The 17738-nt window shown below is 40.5% G+C and overlaps 1 protein-coding gene across 3 annotated transcripts in view; it reads left to right on the top strand.

Moving 5' to 3' along the window:
* The window catches only part of KIAA1324L (KIAA1324 like), a 183710-nt gene extending 167693 nt beyond the window's left edge, over window positions 1-16017 (top strand). Inside the window, exons 20-22 of one of the 3 annotated variants that reach the window (XM_029233932.1) lie at window positions 1471-1649; window positions 2646-2811; window positions 15427-16017. In XM_029233932.1, coding sequence (XP_029089765.1) covers window positions 1471-1649; window positions 2646-2811; window positions 15427-15486 — 405 coding nt within the window. In that variant the 3' untranslated portion in view covers window positions 15487-16017. Of the gene's footprint in view, window positions 1-1470; window positions 1650-2645; window positions 2812-9307; window positions 9446-15426 lie in introns of those variants that run through there. The other 2 variants (XM_029233931.1, XM_029233930.1) reach the window with 2 other exon arrangements.
* The last annotated feature ends 1721 nt before the right edge of the window (window positions 16018-17738 follow it).

Here is a 17738-nt window from a genome sequence, read left to right as displayed (position 1 = left end):
AGACATGGCCTAATGAAGGGATAAAGCTTCCTAATTAATAGAACGACTAAGAAATTCATAGAATGGCTAAGTTATAGAATGACTAAGAAATTCTGCCAACAGCTTGATTTATTTTTTTCTTCAACAATTTGAGGAGCTTATGGAAATTTAAAAATTCTGGGTTTATAAGTATGTATCTTTTTAATCATGAAGTTTTAATGGTTTGTTTTTCCTTGGGCATTACAGCTTGCCATTTGCATTGGGTGTGGCGTATGTGATACAACCATATAAACCCTTTCATTGTCTAGTTTTCTTGTTGGAATGCCCTTCAGATGAAGAGGCAGCAGTTCAACTTGCTCATGCCTCCTCATTCCTCACCTTTTTATAAAAATCATGTGAGCCATTTTAAAAATAATTTATTCACACGAAGTTTCATGAAAATGTTACACTAAAATTTTTTTCAATTACTAATGTCCTTTCTAAAAAGTTCTTATCCAAAACTTGGTTGAAAGTTTTCCTCAGAGTAAATGGGAATCTCCTGCACATTGTTCACTTCAGGACCAACTGTAAAAGTGTGTGCATGTGTGTGACATTAAACATTATGGTGTTAGGCTTCTGTTAGGGTGTTGATAAATGACTGTCATTCACCAGAAAATTTCGGGAGGCACAGTGAGCAAAAAATGTAATGCCTTGTGTCATTCAATGTCACTGGATATAATCATCATGCAGATTGCTACCTGTCATTGTGTATGTTGAAATACATAAGGAACCATGCACTATACTCTGATTTTTGTTTCTAATCTGTCTTATTTGTTTATTTAAAAAAAAATTGCTGGTTGAGACCCAGTATATTGATTTTACTATTTACTAGTTGATTGCAGGGAGCAGTTTGAAGACATTGCCCTAACAAAATTGAGTCATCTGCTTTGGGAGGACGAGAGTAAGTCCCTCATGTGGGTAGTGATGACCCAGAATAACACCCTCCTTATTTTGGCCAGGGGAAGCGGGGAGTGCAGTCTGTGTGCCTGCCCCACACCAAAGCCTGCCGGTCATGCTGCACTTACATGTCCTGGGTCCGGGGTCTGCTCTTCCACTCAGCGGAGAGGCTTTTTGGGGAAATGGACCTACGTGATGAGTGGGTGAAACCCGTTCCAGTCAGTTATATGAAACAATCTAAGCTTTCATTTAAAAACATGATTTAAGAAGTCAGGACTCATCAGAAATTTGAAGAAAATAGCTCAAATGATATATCCAGATGGAGTCATTTTTATTCAACCTCCTCAGCATGAAGCAAGCCTTCTGATCTGACAATTCATGGTCTTGTTACATTTTCATTCATCATTGCCCTATTCTGTCTCTTCTATATCCCTTTCCTCTCTTTTTGGAGCTTCGGTTAGATGAAAGCCGAATAATCCTCTCTGCCTACTGTGAATAACAGTTAGCAAAACCCTTCACCTTCTAAATCTCATTTCTTATGTCATTTTTTCAAAGGAAACCTTATACGTGTGGAATGAACCTAAGTGGTGCATTAAAGGAATTTCTTTGCCTGAGAAAAAGTTGTCAACCTGCGAAACAGTTGACTTTTGGCTAAAAGTGGGAGCAGGTGTGGGAGCTTTTACAGCTGTTTTGCTGGTGGCTCTAACTTGCTACTTCTGGAAAAAGAATCAGAAGTAAGTAACCTCTGTATAAGAACTGAGAAATCTCTTTTGTTGTGAATATTTTAGAGTTAATCATTATATCCAACAGTTTCTCTCAGAGACACAAGAAATTTCTCGTAGTGAAGGAGTTATAGGAAAGGCCTTTAAGAAAGCAAATGGAAATGACTGTTGTTCTGATAACAGAGAGATCAGAGAACATTAGAGGTAATTGAAGTAGATCCGTTGTTTTTATAAAACAAGGAACAGAGGATCCTGGCTACTCAGGTAGATGGGAGCAGAGCTCAGAAAGGAAGGCAGATTTTCTCTGTCTGTTTTTCTTTTCATGACATCATGCTGCCTTCTTGCCTCATCTTTTCTCTTTCAATTTCTTGTGGGCAGATACTTGCAAAGAAACAGACTAAGTGTGTACTCCAGGACTTTCAGAATCTGGAGTTGAGTACTGAGTGTAACTTCCAATTGTATATTGGTACATTATATGATTTGGCTCTTTTAAAATGATTTACATGTCAGTTGGGCTGTGAAAGTTCTCTACTGTATTATCTAGGCACAGTTGTAATATGTGGGGTGGGGAGTAGAAAGGAATGAGTGATAGAAATAGTAAAGACCAAATCACTTGCCTATGTAATATTCTCATCCTACGAACTAAACTTTGGAAAACTGCATAGTAAATTAGTTCCCAAATATTTATAAATGCAAAAAATGCGTTCAGACCTCTAATCTCCTCTTTGTTTTTCAAAGGGTTTTCATAATTGGACACTTGAATCACTGTAAAATAAGTATGATAGCGTTAACTGCATTGCACTGATTCTCTGAAATTCTGGAAACGATTGGTGTGTAGACAGTAGATTAATGAGAACACATAGTGTTATGGCTATGGGTGAAGGGAATATGTTGGTGGAGCAGCTGTACTCCACGACGATTTAATGAGCTGGTGTATGACCACCCCAAAGAAATATTAATTTATATTAAACAGCCACTTTATCTATTTATTTATTTGCCGCTACTTAGACTGGAGTACAAGTATTCCAAATTAGTAATGACCACAAACTCAAAGGAGTGTGAACTCCCAGCTGCAGACAGCTGTGCTATCATGGAAGGAGAAGATAATGAAGAGGAAGTTGTATATTCCAATAAACAGTCGCTACTGGGAAAACTCAAATCCTTGGCAACAAAGGTGAGAGCAGAATTTTAACCTGGTATTTCTGTGTATTTATAAATAAAGGGGCCATATTAACCTAACAGTAGCAGTTGTGCAAACCGTGTCATTCAGGGTGGGTATTTATCCAGTAGAAATACTCTTAGAAGTACAGAAGGCTGTAAATACAAGAATAATCACTGCAGCATTGTTTTTGTTGGCTAACCAGGTAGAAACAACCTTAAACACCATCAGTAAGGACTTAGATAAGAAATTTCCGTATATCAAAGTAGTGGGATGCTGTGCACCTCTGCAGATGTTAAAGATTGAGATGTCTATGTGTACTGACATGTCAGTGGGTCCAGGGTCAATGAAGCGAAAACAACGTATAGACTATTGCATTTCTGTTAAATATACATTTATATTAGTATTTGACTAGGAAACTACTAATGATAGCTGCTTTTTGAGAATTTTGAATAAATGGGTGTCTTTAGTCTTTGAAGTAATGCAGTTTCATAATATTTGAATTTGCACAAAGATTATGTACTATAGTATTAAAAAACAAAAATTTTAGATAAATAAAAGAGCTCATTTATTTATATTTTTTATTTTATAACAAGATTTTTTTCATACAGAGGAGATAAAAGTTATATAAAATGTTGAGATGTTACTTATCAGATGCCATCACATTTGTCGGCTTTGAAATGATTACTGTATCCAAACAGATAGCATGAAGCCCTAAGTATTATTTGTAAACACATTTTATTGACATTCTTCACCATTGACTTAAAAGATGAAACAGTACCAGTTTACCTACGCAGGAATAAAGACAGAATGAAACCAGAAAGAAAACCCATTTCAAAGGATTTTCAGCAGGAAGGACATGTGGTGAAAGATTGCATTTATTGAGAGTGTCTTAGTAATCGTTTCCTAATTTAGGCACATAACTATATCATAGGAGATCATTTAAAAAGAAAACAAATAAGCCCTATTCCCCTTATACTAATGGTTCTTTGATTTTTCTTAATATGGTAGTTTAGGGAGGATACTATTGCTGTGGGACAGTGAACGTACAGAGATTGTCAAGAGCTGAGATTCTGAGCCTTCCATGGGACTTCTGATCAGAGACAAAGGACAGTTTAACACTCACAGCAGAAGCACTAGCCAAAACATCAGCATTTATACGAGTTGCAGAGCCCCACGTCCTGCACATGACGCTTGTACACACAGTGGTCTGCCTTACAGGAGAGGAACCTTAAGCTTTGAGAACCTGAATCTTTTAGAAAGGGCAGAAAGCATCTCTGTCCTTTGTTCCAAAGGGAGATAGTGTTGTTATTGTACTGGACAGGTAGCATGCGTGTTCATTGCTCAAGAGGGAAATAACTATTTCTAAGACTGTAAGCAAGCCCGCCCTTTGCTGTGGAAGGACACAATATCTTTATTTTCAAAGGCTGCTTTCTATACAAAGTCCTTTGAAAAGGTAGTCTGGAAAAAAGGGAAGTCAGTGTCTCACTCATAAGATAGGCAGAAATGCAAGAGAACCATTGGGGAGTTGTCTCCCAACAGATCCAAACCTCCTTCCTACACTATCTTGGCTTCCGGCAACTTTCCCGTTAGTACGCCATTCCACTGTTCACTCTGATTAATCTGACTGGCTGAGGCTGGAATCAAATCTGGTCAGTTTGCTTCCTATAGCACTTAAAAAATAGAGCTACTCCCAGCAAGACACCAAACAGCAAGACGAGGCCAACCTGTATTATTATCATACCAGGGTTCCAGACTCAACTAACCAAACAAATGCCGTAAGTCATCAGGGTCCACCTTAGAAAGAGGTGGCTTTCTTTTTAGGTCCCTGTATTAACCTTTCCACTCAGCCTGAGACCTTTCCACTGGCACTGAGATCTTTCCTCCGTAAGATTCAGATGCAAGAGGGTTAAGGACATTTTCAAAAATTTACAGAGACCCTATACATCTCCCACTTTTGTCTACCTGGGCCATGGTAGGGGAACTTGCTGAGCAGTGTCCTCCACCAGGTGCTCATTATCCTTTTGGTCTAGGAAGATGGCAATCCAACAAGACAGTCCAGGCACAAAGAATTTTAGTGACTGTACAGATCGTGTCTTGGCCCTCAGGGAGGAAGTATAAGGCAGTTATATTGTCCATAACAATGTATGGACAGTGGGTTGATGTTGACCTTAATGCCTTCAAAGGCTGAAGTGGTATCATGGATTACTTCAGTTAGAGTCAGAAACAAATTTTGTACTGCCTTTTCTTTCTTTTAAAAAAATTTATTGAAGTATAGTTGATTTACAATGTTGTGTTAATTTTTGTGTACAGCAAAGTGATTCAGTTATACATATATGTATTCTTTTTTATATTCTTTTCCGTTGTGGTTTATCACAGAATATTGAATATAGTTCCCTGTGCTATACAGTAGGACCTTGTTGTTTATTCATCCTATATATCAGTGTAATAGTTTGCATCTCCTAATCTCAAATTCCCAATCTGTCCCTCCCCCCTCCCCCTCCCCCTTGGTAACCACAAGTCTGTTCTCTCTGTCTGTGAGTCTGTTTCTGTTTCGTAGATAAGTTCATTTGTGTCATATTTTAAATTCCACATAAGTGATATCATATGGTATTTGTCTTTTTCTTTATGACTGACTTCATTTAGTAATGTAATCTTTATTTCCATCCATGTTGCTACAAGTGGCATTATTTCATTCTTTTTTACGTTCCATCTTTGCTAATTGAATAACTACCCATGGGGTGAGTGTGAATAACAAGTCAGTTATCCCTCCAGGAACCCCTTCTGAGTAATCAAGGGTAGCCTGATACTGAAAAGAGCCTTGCAGTTGTCTAAGGGCTAAATGATCTATCGAGGATGTTTTCATAAACAGTTGAATTATGACCACCCCTAGAATACAAGTACAAGCCGTGCTGTTTTTAAGAGAGAAGTTAACATCTGATTCTATACAAAAAGTACAGACCTAGAGGTACACATGGGGCCTCTGGAAGGAAAGTATTATTTACAGTTGTTAGGGACACGAAGTGGGACCTATTTATTTAGGCAACACTGGTCGATGGTGCCTGCGACCTCCTTGCTGGCTTGTAAACCTTAGCATTCCCGATTCATGTCAAACAATTGTGTCTCTTCTTTGTCTTTGGAGAGACTGCTTGAGGGCAGTTTGTCCAGCTTTTCCTGTTTGTCCATGCCGCAGACTGGGTGGTATTTGTCCACTCCATGGAATGATCGAGTGATGGCAATGGGAATGGACATGTTGATCGTTGTTATTTGGGGGCAGAAGCTGGCATCATCCCTGCTGTTTCTGATAGAATTTTCAGTAAGCCTAAGGGGAATGGCAACCAGATTGTGGTTTGAGCATCTGGTGGATTTGGTAGACCCAGTAGTCAGTTAAATTTAAGGCACTTGCAACAGTTTGAGAGAGGAACACTAAGGTGTTTTCCTTCATAGGAAGGTGACAGGGTGGCTTTGAAAAACAAATAATCATTAGTATCCCTTCGTCCTTTGCACCTCTCAGGGCCTAAGGTACCTCCTTCCTAGGTGCCTTATTATCAGACTGCACTGTTGATCTTCCACTGGTACAAATCAGTTTGTCCCATTTCCGTAGCTAAAGCTCCACCTTATTTCTACTCATCCCCTACTGGAGTTCTGTGCTGCCAGACATTCAGGTGCAAGAAGGTCAAGGGCTTTTAAAAATGCATGTGACGACCTAGTGTGTTTTCTACCTTTGCCCATGTGGGATGGTACGAGGTCTTGATGAGCTGTGTAGTCAACCAAGTAGTTATTATGCTTTTGATCTAGGATCATGACAGTCCAACAAAACAATACAGGTGGCTAAACCGGAGTTATATTTGAATCTTCTAGGCTCCCTTCTGGCAGGGCTACCACCAGACGTCCTGGGGGTCGCTGTTGGGTTAAATAAGGACCCGTCATGCCAGTAGTGGTCGGGGCAGAATCCTGGGTTTTCATATGGGTATATAATCTTATGTAGGTTGTACTGATATATTCTTACTTATTATATATTTTTACTAAAAATTATCCATGAAGCAGCCAAGAGGAGATAATCTCTTAATCCCTTTCTGGAAATAGCCATATTTAGTAACTGAACTGCCTTACTAAGATGTGTGGACCAGGAGGAGATGAGGGAGATAGAGGCAGAAATCTTTTTGAGTCAGTTTTTGAGAAGGCTATTCCGATGATCAATGATCCCTTTCAATGGTAGGAAGTGTGGAAGGTCCGCTGAGTACCTCTACTCCCAGTCCATTTTTCTGGTAGCTTTTGTGATTAAAAAAAAAAAAAAAATGGGACACCACTGTTAGGCTGCAAATGGTCCATAAAACCATAAACATTAAACAGATGTTTTGCAAGGGCCACGGTGGTGTCACTGGAGTTGGCCAGTCACTCTGGAACAGCAACACCGTGACCCGAATGGGTGTCAACAGTGATGAGGCACCACCGATAGCCCCGAGAGGTGATCAAAGGTCTGATTTAATCAATTGTCATGGAAATATTGGTCAGCTCTTGGTATGACTCCCAAGTCTTGCATGCTGTGGTAACCTCTGCGTCAGGAAAATAGAGTCCTTCACTTTGAGCTCAGTCTGTGAAGGCAGATTTATTGCCATGCTGGACAGGATTCAAATGCTGTGTAGGGTTTGTGGCAGTCTGTCTGGTGCAGTCTCTATAAGGTGCTTAACTCTGTTTGGTCTTTTCAGAGGATGGGCATCTACCTGAGTGACCCAGATGATTTGATCAACAGCTAAGATTTGTTTCCAGATTTGTTGCCCCAAAGAGAGGTGAAGAGTAAGTGGTTTTCCAAATAGCAGACCAAATAGTTTGTTGACAATGGCTATTAAATCTTGGCAATAGCTCAAGAGTAAGTAGAAATATGACAAGGTTTATCAGAAGAAGTATTGGCCACAGCTGTGAGAAGGGCTTTGGGTTCTGGCCACTGAGCCAAGCAATCTTGTTGGTTTTCAGTTACGCATACTTGTGCTGAGATTGGACAGCTGCAGCAGGTGGCGGACACCATTGGGCTTCAGCTCAACCAAAACATCAGTGAACCAGGCCCAGGCATGAAGTAGAAGTTCGGTGAACCCAGGACCCCACAGAGCCAGTGGCTTCATTTGGGGCAGAGGAGCCAGGGGATAACCTTTCTCTCAAAGAGTCTGCTGCCATATTTGCATGTGAGGCTGAGATGTTGCTGGGTCAGACCAGTTGTATTCTTGAATATACCATTCATATTTGACAAGTGAGACTTATTGGACGCTTCCCACCTTGTTGACCTATCAAGACCTGTCAGGCTGTAGAGTCCCAAAGTGTGTGTGGTAATGGCATTCAGTTTTGACAAGAGCTCAGTAACAAGCTAATAGCTGCTTTTTCAAAAGGGCTTATATGTACATGGTGGCCACGTCAAGGTGATGAGTCTAAAACCCCAAAGGATGCCTCCGGGGGAAGGCTGCTTCCCACTGCCACAGTCTCCAATTGACAAAATCATTCATCGCAAAGAATTGTATCATAAAGTGGTCATTAGGGCTGTGAGGCCACAAGGTAGAGAGCATTACTCCCCTTGCTGGGCAGTTGATAATATAGCCTGTTGGCTTGGGCCTAACTCAAAAGATACTATTTTGTGGATTAGCCGATATGACAGAGCAAGTAGACGACTCAAGTGATGCCATACTGTGTCCAACAGCAGAGCGCAGCAGGGTGCTGGGCTGTTTTTTCTCGACTGGAAGATAAAGCATTGCACACCTGCCCACCTAGTCTCAAGAATCTTTACTTAGTTGGCAGCTCCCTGAATTTTGTGAGGGTTTATCAGCCGTCTCTGCTGGCAGGTCTGATAACACAGGCAAGGCTGTTGAGACTGAGACGTCTGACTTGACACCAACAGGACATCATTTATAGTGACACCTTTAGGCATCAGAAGGTAGAGGAGCTTGTGTGCCATTCTGACTCACACGTTTGTCGCACATGGCAGACGAGTTGGCAGCGCTTGGGGTAAGTATCCGAGTAGCCCTTCTCTTCACGTGGCTGCTCTTGACCAGGGGATTGTCCTCTGGTGCCTATGAGATAAGGAAGAACAAGCACATACCAGCAATTCCTACTGTAGATTCAGATGTAACGCAGCAACAGCATCTTGAAAGGGGACGCAGAACCCTTCACACAAGGTCACATTATTTTCCCTCCCCCACTGCGAACCTAGCTTGAACCCCATTAGTTGAATTTGCAGGCCCTTTTCCTCTCACACGTTCAGGTAGGATGATGACTTCGGTGCCTGCAACAAGCAGAGTCAGAAATGTTTGAGTCCCTCCCCTTCCCCGGGCTCCCTTGCAGTCTCAGATGGGTGTTTATGGTCTGCAGTCACTCTTGGTGACAGGAAAACTTGGTCCTTCCCCTAATCATCTTTTTCCTTAAGGCAGCAAAGTCAGCATAGTTGGGGAAGGAAGGGTTAAAGATGAAGAGGGAAGGGGAGTCTCTGTGACAGCAGCAGGGCTTTGCATTTGCTGTTGTTTTCCAGCAGCTGCTCACAAGCCAACCAAACTGCCAGTGTTTTGGGTCCATTCAAAGTTCTGTGTTGAACGGCAAGGGCATCATTCCTGACATCATCTATTCCACCTTTGGGGACCTTTTGACTCAGAAGTCACAGCCAGATTGACTGTGCTGAAGGCTGCAGGTCTTACGTTCTTTTGTTGATTTGGGCTTGACTCACATACTGGAGTCTTTTTAAAAGGGAATTCACCTCGTTTCTTGCTCCATTGTCATATTTAAGTTAATTCCTGGTTTAAATGTAAAGGATAAGGGACATTTCCCGGGTGAGCCTGACCATACTAACTTATCTAGATGTTTTGGGGTCAGTTTCTCATTCTCTAGTGACCATCTTCCACCTTATAAACCCAATCTGGGGCAGCAAGAGCCCCAGCAGTAGTCACTGCCTCACTAAGTTTTCCTATGGGAATTCATCTCAGGAAGAGCCCCCAGAGGAAGCCATGGCTCTGTAACTGTGGTGAGGACCCGCTGCAAAACCTCTGAGACCTTTTACTGCATCTTTGGGTGGATCTGAAGTTGGCAGGATAGAGTGCCAGCACATTGAGCCCTAGGATGGCCCCTCTGTTTTCTTTTTTTTTTTGCGGTACACGGGCTTCTCACTGTTGGGGCCTCTCCCGTTGCGGAGCACAGGCTCCGGATGCGCAGGCTCAGCGGCCATGGCTCACGGGCCCAGCCGCTCCGCGGCATGTGGGATCTTCCCGGACCAGGGCACGAACCCGCGTCCCCTGCATCGGCAGGCGGACTCTCAACCCCTGCGCCACCAGGGAAGCCCTGTTTCCGTTCTTAACGATCACTGAGTCCTGCCACATCATCTCCAAAGTGAACCAGCCAACATTCTAGCACTTCACCTGGTTTCTCCCCGTAAGTGGTTTCCATTTTCTCTCTAACGCTTATCGTAGGTGCATGTTTCTGGAACTGTTGTTTGAAAGCGGGTGAAACCTTCTTTTCCTGTTGGGATGATTTTTAGTGCTAGTTGCTCCTGTGAGGCACACCTGAGCCTGACTGGGAGGCTGTCCTCCTGCCAGAGGGGAATTAACACCATCCAGTCAGTTGAACTGTGAACTCTTTGAACCCACTTCCCAGTACTCCGCCCACAGCCAGCTCCCCAGTTCCTCTTCATTTCCAGGCAAGAAAACGGAGGACTGTTCTATTGCCTTGTTTGCCATACAGTGTGGTCAGCATGTCTGTTCCCAATTCTCAGGGACTTTCCTTAAATCTTGTTAACCAGAGTGTGAAGCTCTCTTCTAGAAATGTCTTCATTAACTTCCTCCTCTCATCGGCAAAACAACGAAGAACTGTGAAGGTAATGAAATCGCACTCTACTTACTGGCCAACAGATTAGACCGCCATAGTTTCATAGACACTTTGGAAGATGGAATGAGTCTTCTGGGTCAGAGACAAAACACAGCTCATTACTCACAGCATTAGCATTGGCCAAAATCACAGCATTTGTATTGGTTCCTCAAGCCTCACTTCCCACACAATGAAGTGGACTAGATGACGCCTGTACACAGAGTGGGTTACGTTATTGTAGAGGAACTGGCTTGGAGAACATGAGTCTTTTATAATGGGCCCGACGTATGTCTGCCATTTGCTCCACGGGGAATGACAATATCTGTAGCTTTCTGGGTTGTAAGCAAACGTTTCCTTTATTCTAGAAGGAGACTTTATCTATATCATCCAAGGCTGTTATAGAAACATCTTTGGAAAATCACCTAGAATAAAGGACTGTCAGTGTCTTTTCATAAGACTTGCAGAAACGCAGGAGGCCCATGAAAAACTATCTTCCATCACAAGTTGACTTAGACTTCTCACCTGGTGTGATCTTGTGATTCCCTATTTGTTTTTTTTTTTTTTTAACATCTTTATTAGGGTATAATTGCTTTACAATGGTGTGTTAGTTTCTGCTTTATAACAAAGTGAATCAGTTATACATATACATATGTTCCCATATCTCTTCCCTCTTGCGTCTCCCTCCCTCCCTCCCACCCTCCCTATCCCACCCCTCTCTCCCTGTGCTATGTGGCTGCTTCCCACTAGCTATCTATTTTACATTTGGTAGTGTATATATGTCCATGGCACTCTCTCACTTTGTCACAGCTTACCCTTCTTCCTCCCCATATCCTCAAGTCCATTCTCTAGTAGGTCTGTGTCTTTATTCCCATCTTGCCCCTAGGTTCTTCATGACCTTTTTTTTTTTCTTAGATTCCATATATATGTGTTTGATTCCCTATTTGTAAGGGTGGTATCTTACAATGAAGGGAGCCTTTAGGTGCCAGGGAATGCATTTAAGGGAAAGTCATCTCTGAGCTGAATCTAAAAGAATAAGTGGGCATTATGAGCACTACCTAAAACATTAAGTGTTTCCTCCTCTTACAGTACCTCTTATGTTTTTATATTATAGCCAGAGAAGTGAAAGCTTGAAAAGATTCTTGAAAACAGTCACAGGAAACAGGGAGGGTAGAGCTTTTTTCCCTGAGAAGGTGCAGTGTGCCACATTTTTTTTTTTTTTTTTTGTGGTACGCGGGCCTCTCACTGCTGTGGCCTCTCCCGTTGCGGAGCACAGGCTCCGGACGCGCAAGCTCAGCGGCCATGGCTCACGGGCCCAGCCACTCCACGGCATGTGGGATCTTCCCGGACCGGGGCACGAACCCGTGTCGCCTGCATCGGCAGGCGGACTCTCAACCACTGCGCCACCAGGGAAGTCCCCAGTGTGCCACATTTTATTTTGAATAGCAATTTTAGTCAATGTAATGATTTTGTTTTCATTTTTTAAGATGAAAATTTGAAGTATTACAGAAAAATTGAAGGGATTGTGCAGTGGTACAACCATATATCCACCACATAAATCTTACTCTTTATTACATATCTCTCCATCCCTCTATCCATTTATTGATCTATCTTCTTTTTTTTGATGTGTTTCAAAGTGAGTTTCAGACTTCAATACATTTGATGCCTAAACACTTCAGTTTACATATAATTGATGAGGGAATTCAATATTTTAAGTTTTTTTTTAAAGGCAGAATGTTTACACAGAGTGAAATGTATATTTCACAAATACACGATATGATGAAATTTGAGAAATGAATATACCTGTGTAACCCTAAATCCTGTGAAGATATAGAACAGTAGTCTGATGTCTGAAAGTAAACTCATGTCCTTATGTGTATACTCAATCCCCATCCCCCAAGGGAAGCTATTGTGATGATCTTTTAAAACTATAGATTAGTTTGGCCTGTTTCAGAACTTCACATAATCGTAATGCCAGAGAGTGTAGTTTTTGTGTAAGTTTTCTTCCACTCAGAAAAATCTTTTTGAGATTCTTCCACCTTGTTGTGTTTATCTATAGCAAATTGCTCCCTGTGGAGGAGTATTCTGTTGTATGGATTTGCCACGTTTGTTCATCTGTTCTCCTTTTGATGGACCCTTGTGCTATTTCCAGTGTTTGACTGAATAAAGCTGCTATGAATGCCATTGTACAAGTTTTATTGTGTCCCACTTTTAAAAGTTTTTTTACTTTTTATTTAAAAATTTTTTTTATGTGTGTCCCACTTTTAAAAATGTTACATATGATTTCATGGAGCAAAAAACTTTATAAATTTCTTAACTACTGTGTCAAGTAAGGTTTACTTTGTCTTATATATATCCTTATTCATGTTCTAAAGGCCATACTTCTTTGGTATTTCCTTATGCACTGGATTTGTGGGGTTTCATTTATAGATTTACTTCACTTGACTTTTCTTAACAATTAAAAAATACCTTCAGTTGATTTTTTTCCTTTTGTTCATGTCACAGTCATTTATGGGATACTATCCACCGGGTTTTGGTGAGATGTCATATTAGACACAGTTAATCTCAGAGACTAGTTTATTGATGGAAGACACATGCACATCAAACACACACATTCATGCACACACACACCCCACGTACACAGGATAATCCGGTATGACAAGAGTATTGAGTAGGGTCTCTTGGAGTACAGAAGAGAATGAAGTACAGTTAGGTGGGTAGTGACAAGCTAAGGAGAAGCTTCTGGGAGAAGTTGGATTTTGAGTAGATTCTTGAATTTAGAGTTTAAAAAGATCATTTTATATGGCATCTTTATTTAATGCATGAGTAAACTGAGACCTAGAGAGGTTCACTTATTTGTCCAAGAGTGGGTGAGGTGGGAATTAGAAACCACGTATTCTGAGTTCCAATCCAGGTTTTTTCCTTCTGCATGGTGGTGTTTCAGTACATTTTCACAACCACTGATTGACAGCCAACCATGTGCTAGGCCTTGGGTCATATTATGGGAATTAAAAAGTGAACAAGATACAATTCCTGCCGTTAGGAAGTCCCAGGCGGCGCGCGTGCGTGGGTATATATCCTACCACATCAGCCATAGGAGCAAAATCCCATGTGAACACAGAACACAGAGGAGATGGTAACGAAAGCCCTATGAAGCCCTAATAGCATGACTGTTTTCAGTGTTTTAATTGAAATATTACCTTGAGGATAAGCAACAGGTCTCTGCCTGCCCTTGCTGAAGAACAAGTTGAATCAAATCTTCTCAAGGCAGGGCCACAGAAAGCTCAGCTTTCTCTTATAGTTCATGGCTGATACTCTAACACTCTTTCCTGTAATACACTGTGAGCTCCTTGAGAGCAGACGTTTTGTATCCCATAAAGTCTAGTCCTGTTCCTGTAACACATGGGTGCCTAATAAATACTTGAATTATCGATGGTTATTCCTAGAAAATTAAGGCTGGTGAACATGAGACTTCAGGCAGGCTCTCGCAGAGCCAGTGGGTTCGGGCGCTGCGATCTGCAGGCTGCTCTCTCAGGGGCTTGTCGTCTCGGTAGAGGCAGGGACATGGGATATGCTGGTGTTCCTGCTGTGATTTTTTTTTCTGTAATCCTGACCATGTGGCCTTAAATTGATCTGAAGTCTCTGATTTCTCCACTCAAATGAGAGAAGACACAACAGCAACCTCATTCTTCCTGACAGATACTCAATATCTATTTCCTGTTGTTTTCTCATTTCACTTCTCTGCTTTAGAGACACATCCATGTGCACCCAGGACTGATCTGCCTCATATTTCTTTTATTTTTAAAATAATCCTAGCTCTGTTCATCTTTATTCCCTTCAACAGCATAGTTCCCCCACCCCATTCCAACAGCCTTCGGAAAGCTTTGTCTAACCATGAAAACATTGGGAGAAACCTCACCTCTTATTTCTCTTTTTCCCCATTAAAGAAGAATAATTTATCTTAACAGGCTACATTTTGAATGTATTATATAACAAATGCCAGCAATGATATATTTGCATTAAAATTTTGATGTATTATCCTAGATGACTTCTTTTTAATATCTTTAGTAGTCATGATTCCCAAAGATTTTCCTCCAACATATCAGTGGACCCAAATGATCTTGTGTCTTATTGGTGTTATCTTTATTTCTGCTCTCCTTTTTTCTTATTATTTACCCTGTGTTATCTTGAGAATATTTAGTTTACTGTCTACAATTTGCATGGATAGGTCATCTATTTCAGCACCCGGATCAAATATCCCCCTTGCATGGGTCTCAGTGATTTCTTCACAAGAATCACAGCTTCATCTTTTGGTATCTGTTGCAGTCATGTGTTTGCTTCTGTTTTGAATTGTGTGTCTTATCCCCTGGACATCTGTTTGGGATTGACATGTACACACTGCTATATTTAAAATGGATAACCAACAAGGACCTACTGTATAGCACAGGGAACTCTGCTCAATATTATGTAACAACCTCAATGAGAAAAGAGTCTGAAAAAGAATAGATACGTGTATATGTGTAAATGAATCACTTTGCTGTACTCCTGAAACTAACACAACATTGTTAATCAACTCTACTCCAATATAAAATAAAAAGTTTAAAAAAAAAGGCATCATTCAGGGTAGGCATGCTATCTGTTTTATACCTGCCACCCTCCTTTAAATGTAAAATCCTAATTACAAGTGGCAGGTATGTAGATTAAAATGATTTCAGAACTTAGTTTCTGGATATGTAATCTCCTAAAATCTTATTGGAATTTTAGTGAGTTGATTTTATCTTAATATTTTTTCCCCCATAGGACAAAGAAGACCATTTTGAATCTGTTCAACTGAAATCCTCAAGATCTCCCAATATATGAAAGACAGTGCTGTAGCCTTCAGACTAATGAACAAAGAAACCTGCTCTCTAGTTTTACAGGACCATAGTTTAGAGCCTGTCCTCATATCCGGCACATTGGTGATGTCACAGAGGAGGGCCATGCCGCTGAAAAGGGAAGGAGGTTGAAATGTTAGATTGCCTTATAACATGGTCAAGTGTCTTGCCAAAAATAAGAAAGCAAATGTTTTGAGTCTCAACTGAAGATGAAGCTCAACTCAGGAAGAGATTTATCTGTATATACAAATAACTCAAAACCAAGGCTAAGCCCACGAGTGCACTGCTGATGCATGCCATATAATTAATGGGTAACTTTTCTTCTTTATGAATTCTATACAAAAAGTGTGTTTGGAGGGCTGATGTGAGCATATGCATTGTGATCCCATTTATGTCTTTTCTTTGTTTATATTTTGGGGAACATTTGAAAAAATTTTTAAGGTACAGTTATTTTTTCCCATTATTTATTTTCCTGACAGACCTTAAAACATGTTTTCTATTAAAAATGGTGAACAAAGAAAGACAATAGATTTTTCATTTTTCCATAGGGTATCCTTGTTGATTTCAGAAGCCTAAGTAAGCAGTAATTCTTAATGAAGAGTCAGCATGTGCTTGGGTTATCTAACTTATAATCGCCTTTGAAATCCCATCCTTGTTGGAACTGGTAAGAAGGGCTTGACTGAAAGTGGGATTCTTAAAAAAAAAAAAAAAAAAAAAAAAAAGGATAAGGAGAAGCCTTGACTTTCCACTGGTACAAACAAGCTGACACTATTATAAAAGTCAAATGGCTTGAAACAATTTATGTAATACTTGAAGTATAATTTAGAATGAGTAGGAAAGCTTGTTTATCAGATCACTTGCAAAATCATGAGAAGAAAGTGGGCTGGCTTGTCTGTAAGTACAGACAGCTGTACAAAGGTATTGGGAAAATTTCATGGTCTCCAGAAAACGACAGTGGGACATTTACCCTATGTCAAGCATCAAAGGTTATATGTTTATTTTCCTGCCAAAGACTTTAAGGATTATGACTTCCATGAAGGTTTTCTTTTTAAGTTAGCAGGGCAGGGATTGAATTTTAGAAAATCGCATATAACTGTATTCAGAATGAGAATGTGGTTGTGTCCCATAAGCAGTTATGAAATAAGTGTTGCTGCTCTTATTCAAAAATGATCCAGGTAATTGTGATATTTCCTATGATGGACGGGTTATATTGGTATTAGTGCGACTTAAATACTGTTGGTTGAAAGAAGTTTGAATGAAGCTGGATTTGACCAATTTTGTGTAAAAATTGTTTTAGAAGTGGGAAAGAGGGGAGTTTCCTGACCATTTATAATCTAAGGTGCTCTGGTTTGTTTCCAATAAACAGTGATCTTTATAGGTTTTAATCCATATTTTTTAAAAGCCTGGTCATTGGCCGAGAGAGGCAGGGCGTAGGGGCAGGGTTTGTTGAATGTTTTGCCCCAAGTCTGTCAATGAGGTATGACTTGTAACTTTTGATTCAGCAGGTCGTCCTTAGTTTTGTGGCAAATGAGATAAAAATAAATAATTGAATTTATTTGACTGGTGGGTAAAACACTGGACCATTCTGTTATTGTTGAGTGAATGTTTGTTTTGTGTACATCACTACTGTTGGATTCGTGAGTATAGGTGAGGTTGCCGTTGTTTTATTGTTTGTTGTGAAATTCACGGAGGGCATTGCTTTACATAAACGTCTTCCACGTTTAATTTCTTAAATTCTATTATAACGAAGAAATTATTTTGGCATTGCTCATTTTTATCCTGCCAACAGTGCTGATGACCCTTTCCCCATCTTGATCAAAATTTAAACAGAAGAAAGAAAATACACTTGAAGTGCACCCTTTTAGAGGAACCCTGGCAAAGTCATACAGACTGGACAGAGTCAGGAAGTTTCCGCATAGTCATCTGTCACCTCTCTCTTCATCTTTGCTGTGCTCAACATGTACGTTCCAAGCCATAGAGATAATTGGGATTTGCTCCCAGGTAGCTTCTTTATTCTCCTGTCACTGGACTAAAATCTCTGACGTGTCAAAAATGCCTTAAATTTTAATGAACTCTCTGAAAATATAGTTGGTATTCAAGGATATACTTACTTTATTTCTAATTTTAGATATAAAATAGATTTTGGCAGCTCAGTTCTATCTTTGGAAAGAGCTGACTTTTTCCTTTGGATCCCAGTGGGTTGTCATTTTATTCCAAGCACTGAAGAAGTATGACAGA

Source organism: Monodon monoceros, unplaced genomic scaffold (assembly GCF_005190385.1).
Source record: "Monodon monoceros isolate NGI ecotype Baffin Bay Population unplaced genomic scaffold, NGI_Narwhal_1 Super_Scaffold_2, whole genome shotgun sequence".
NCBI classification, from domain to species: Eukaryota; Metazoa; Chordata; class Mammalia; order Artiodactyla; family Monodontidae; genus Monodon; species Monodon monoceros.
The sequence above is the reverse complement of the archived record's forward strand: the minus strand, read 5'-3'. Positions and strand labels throughout refer to the sequence as shown.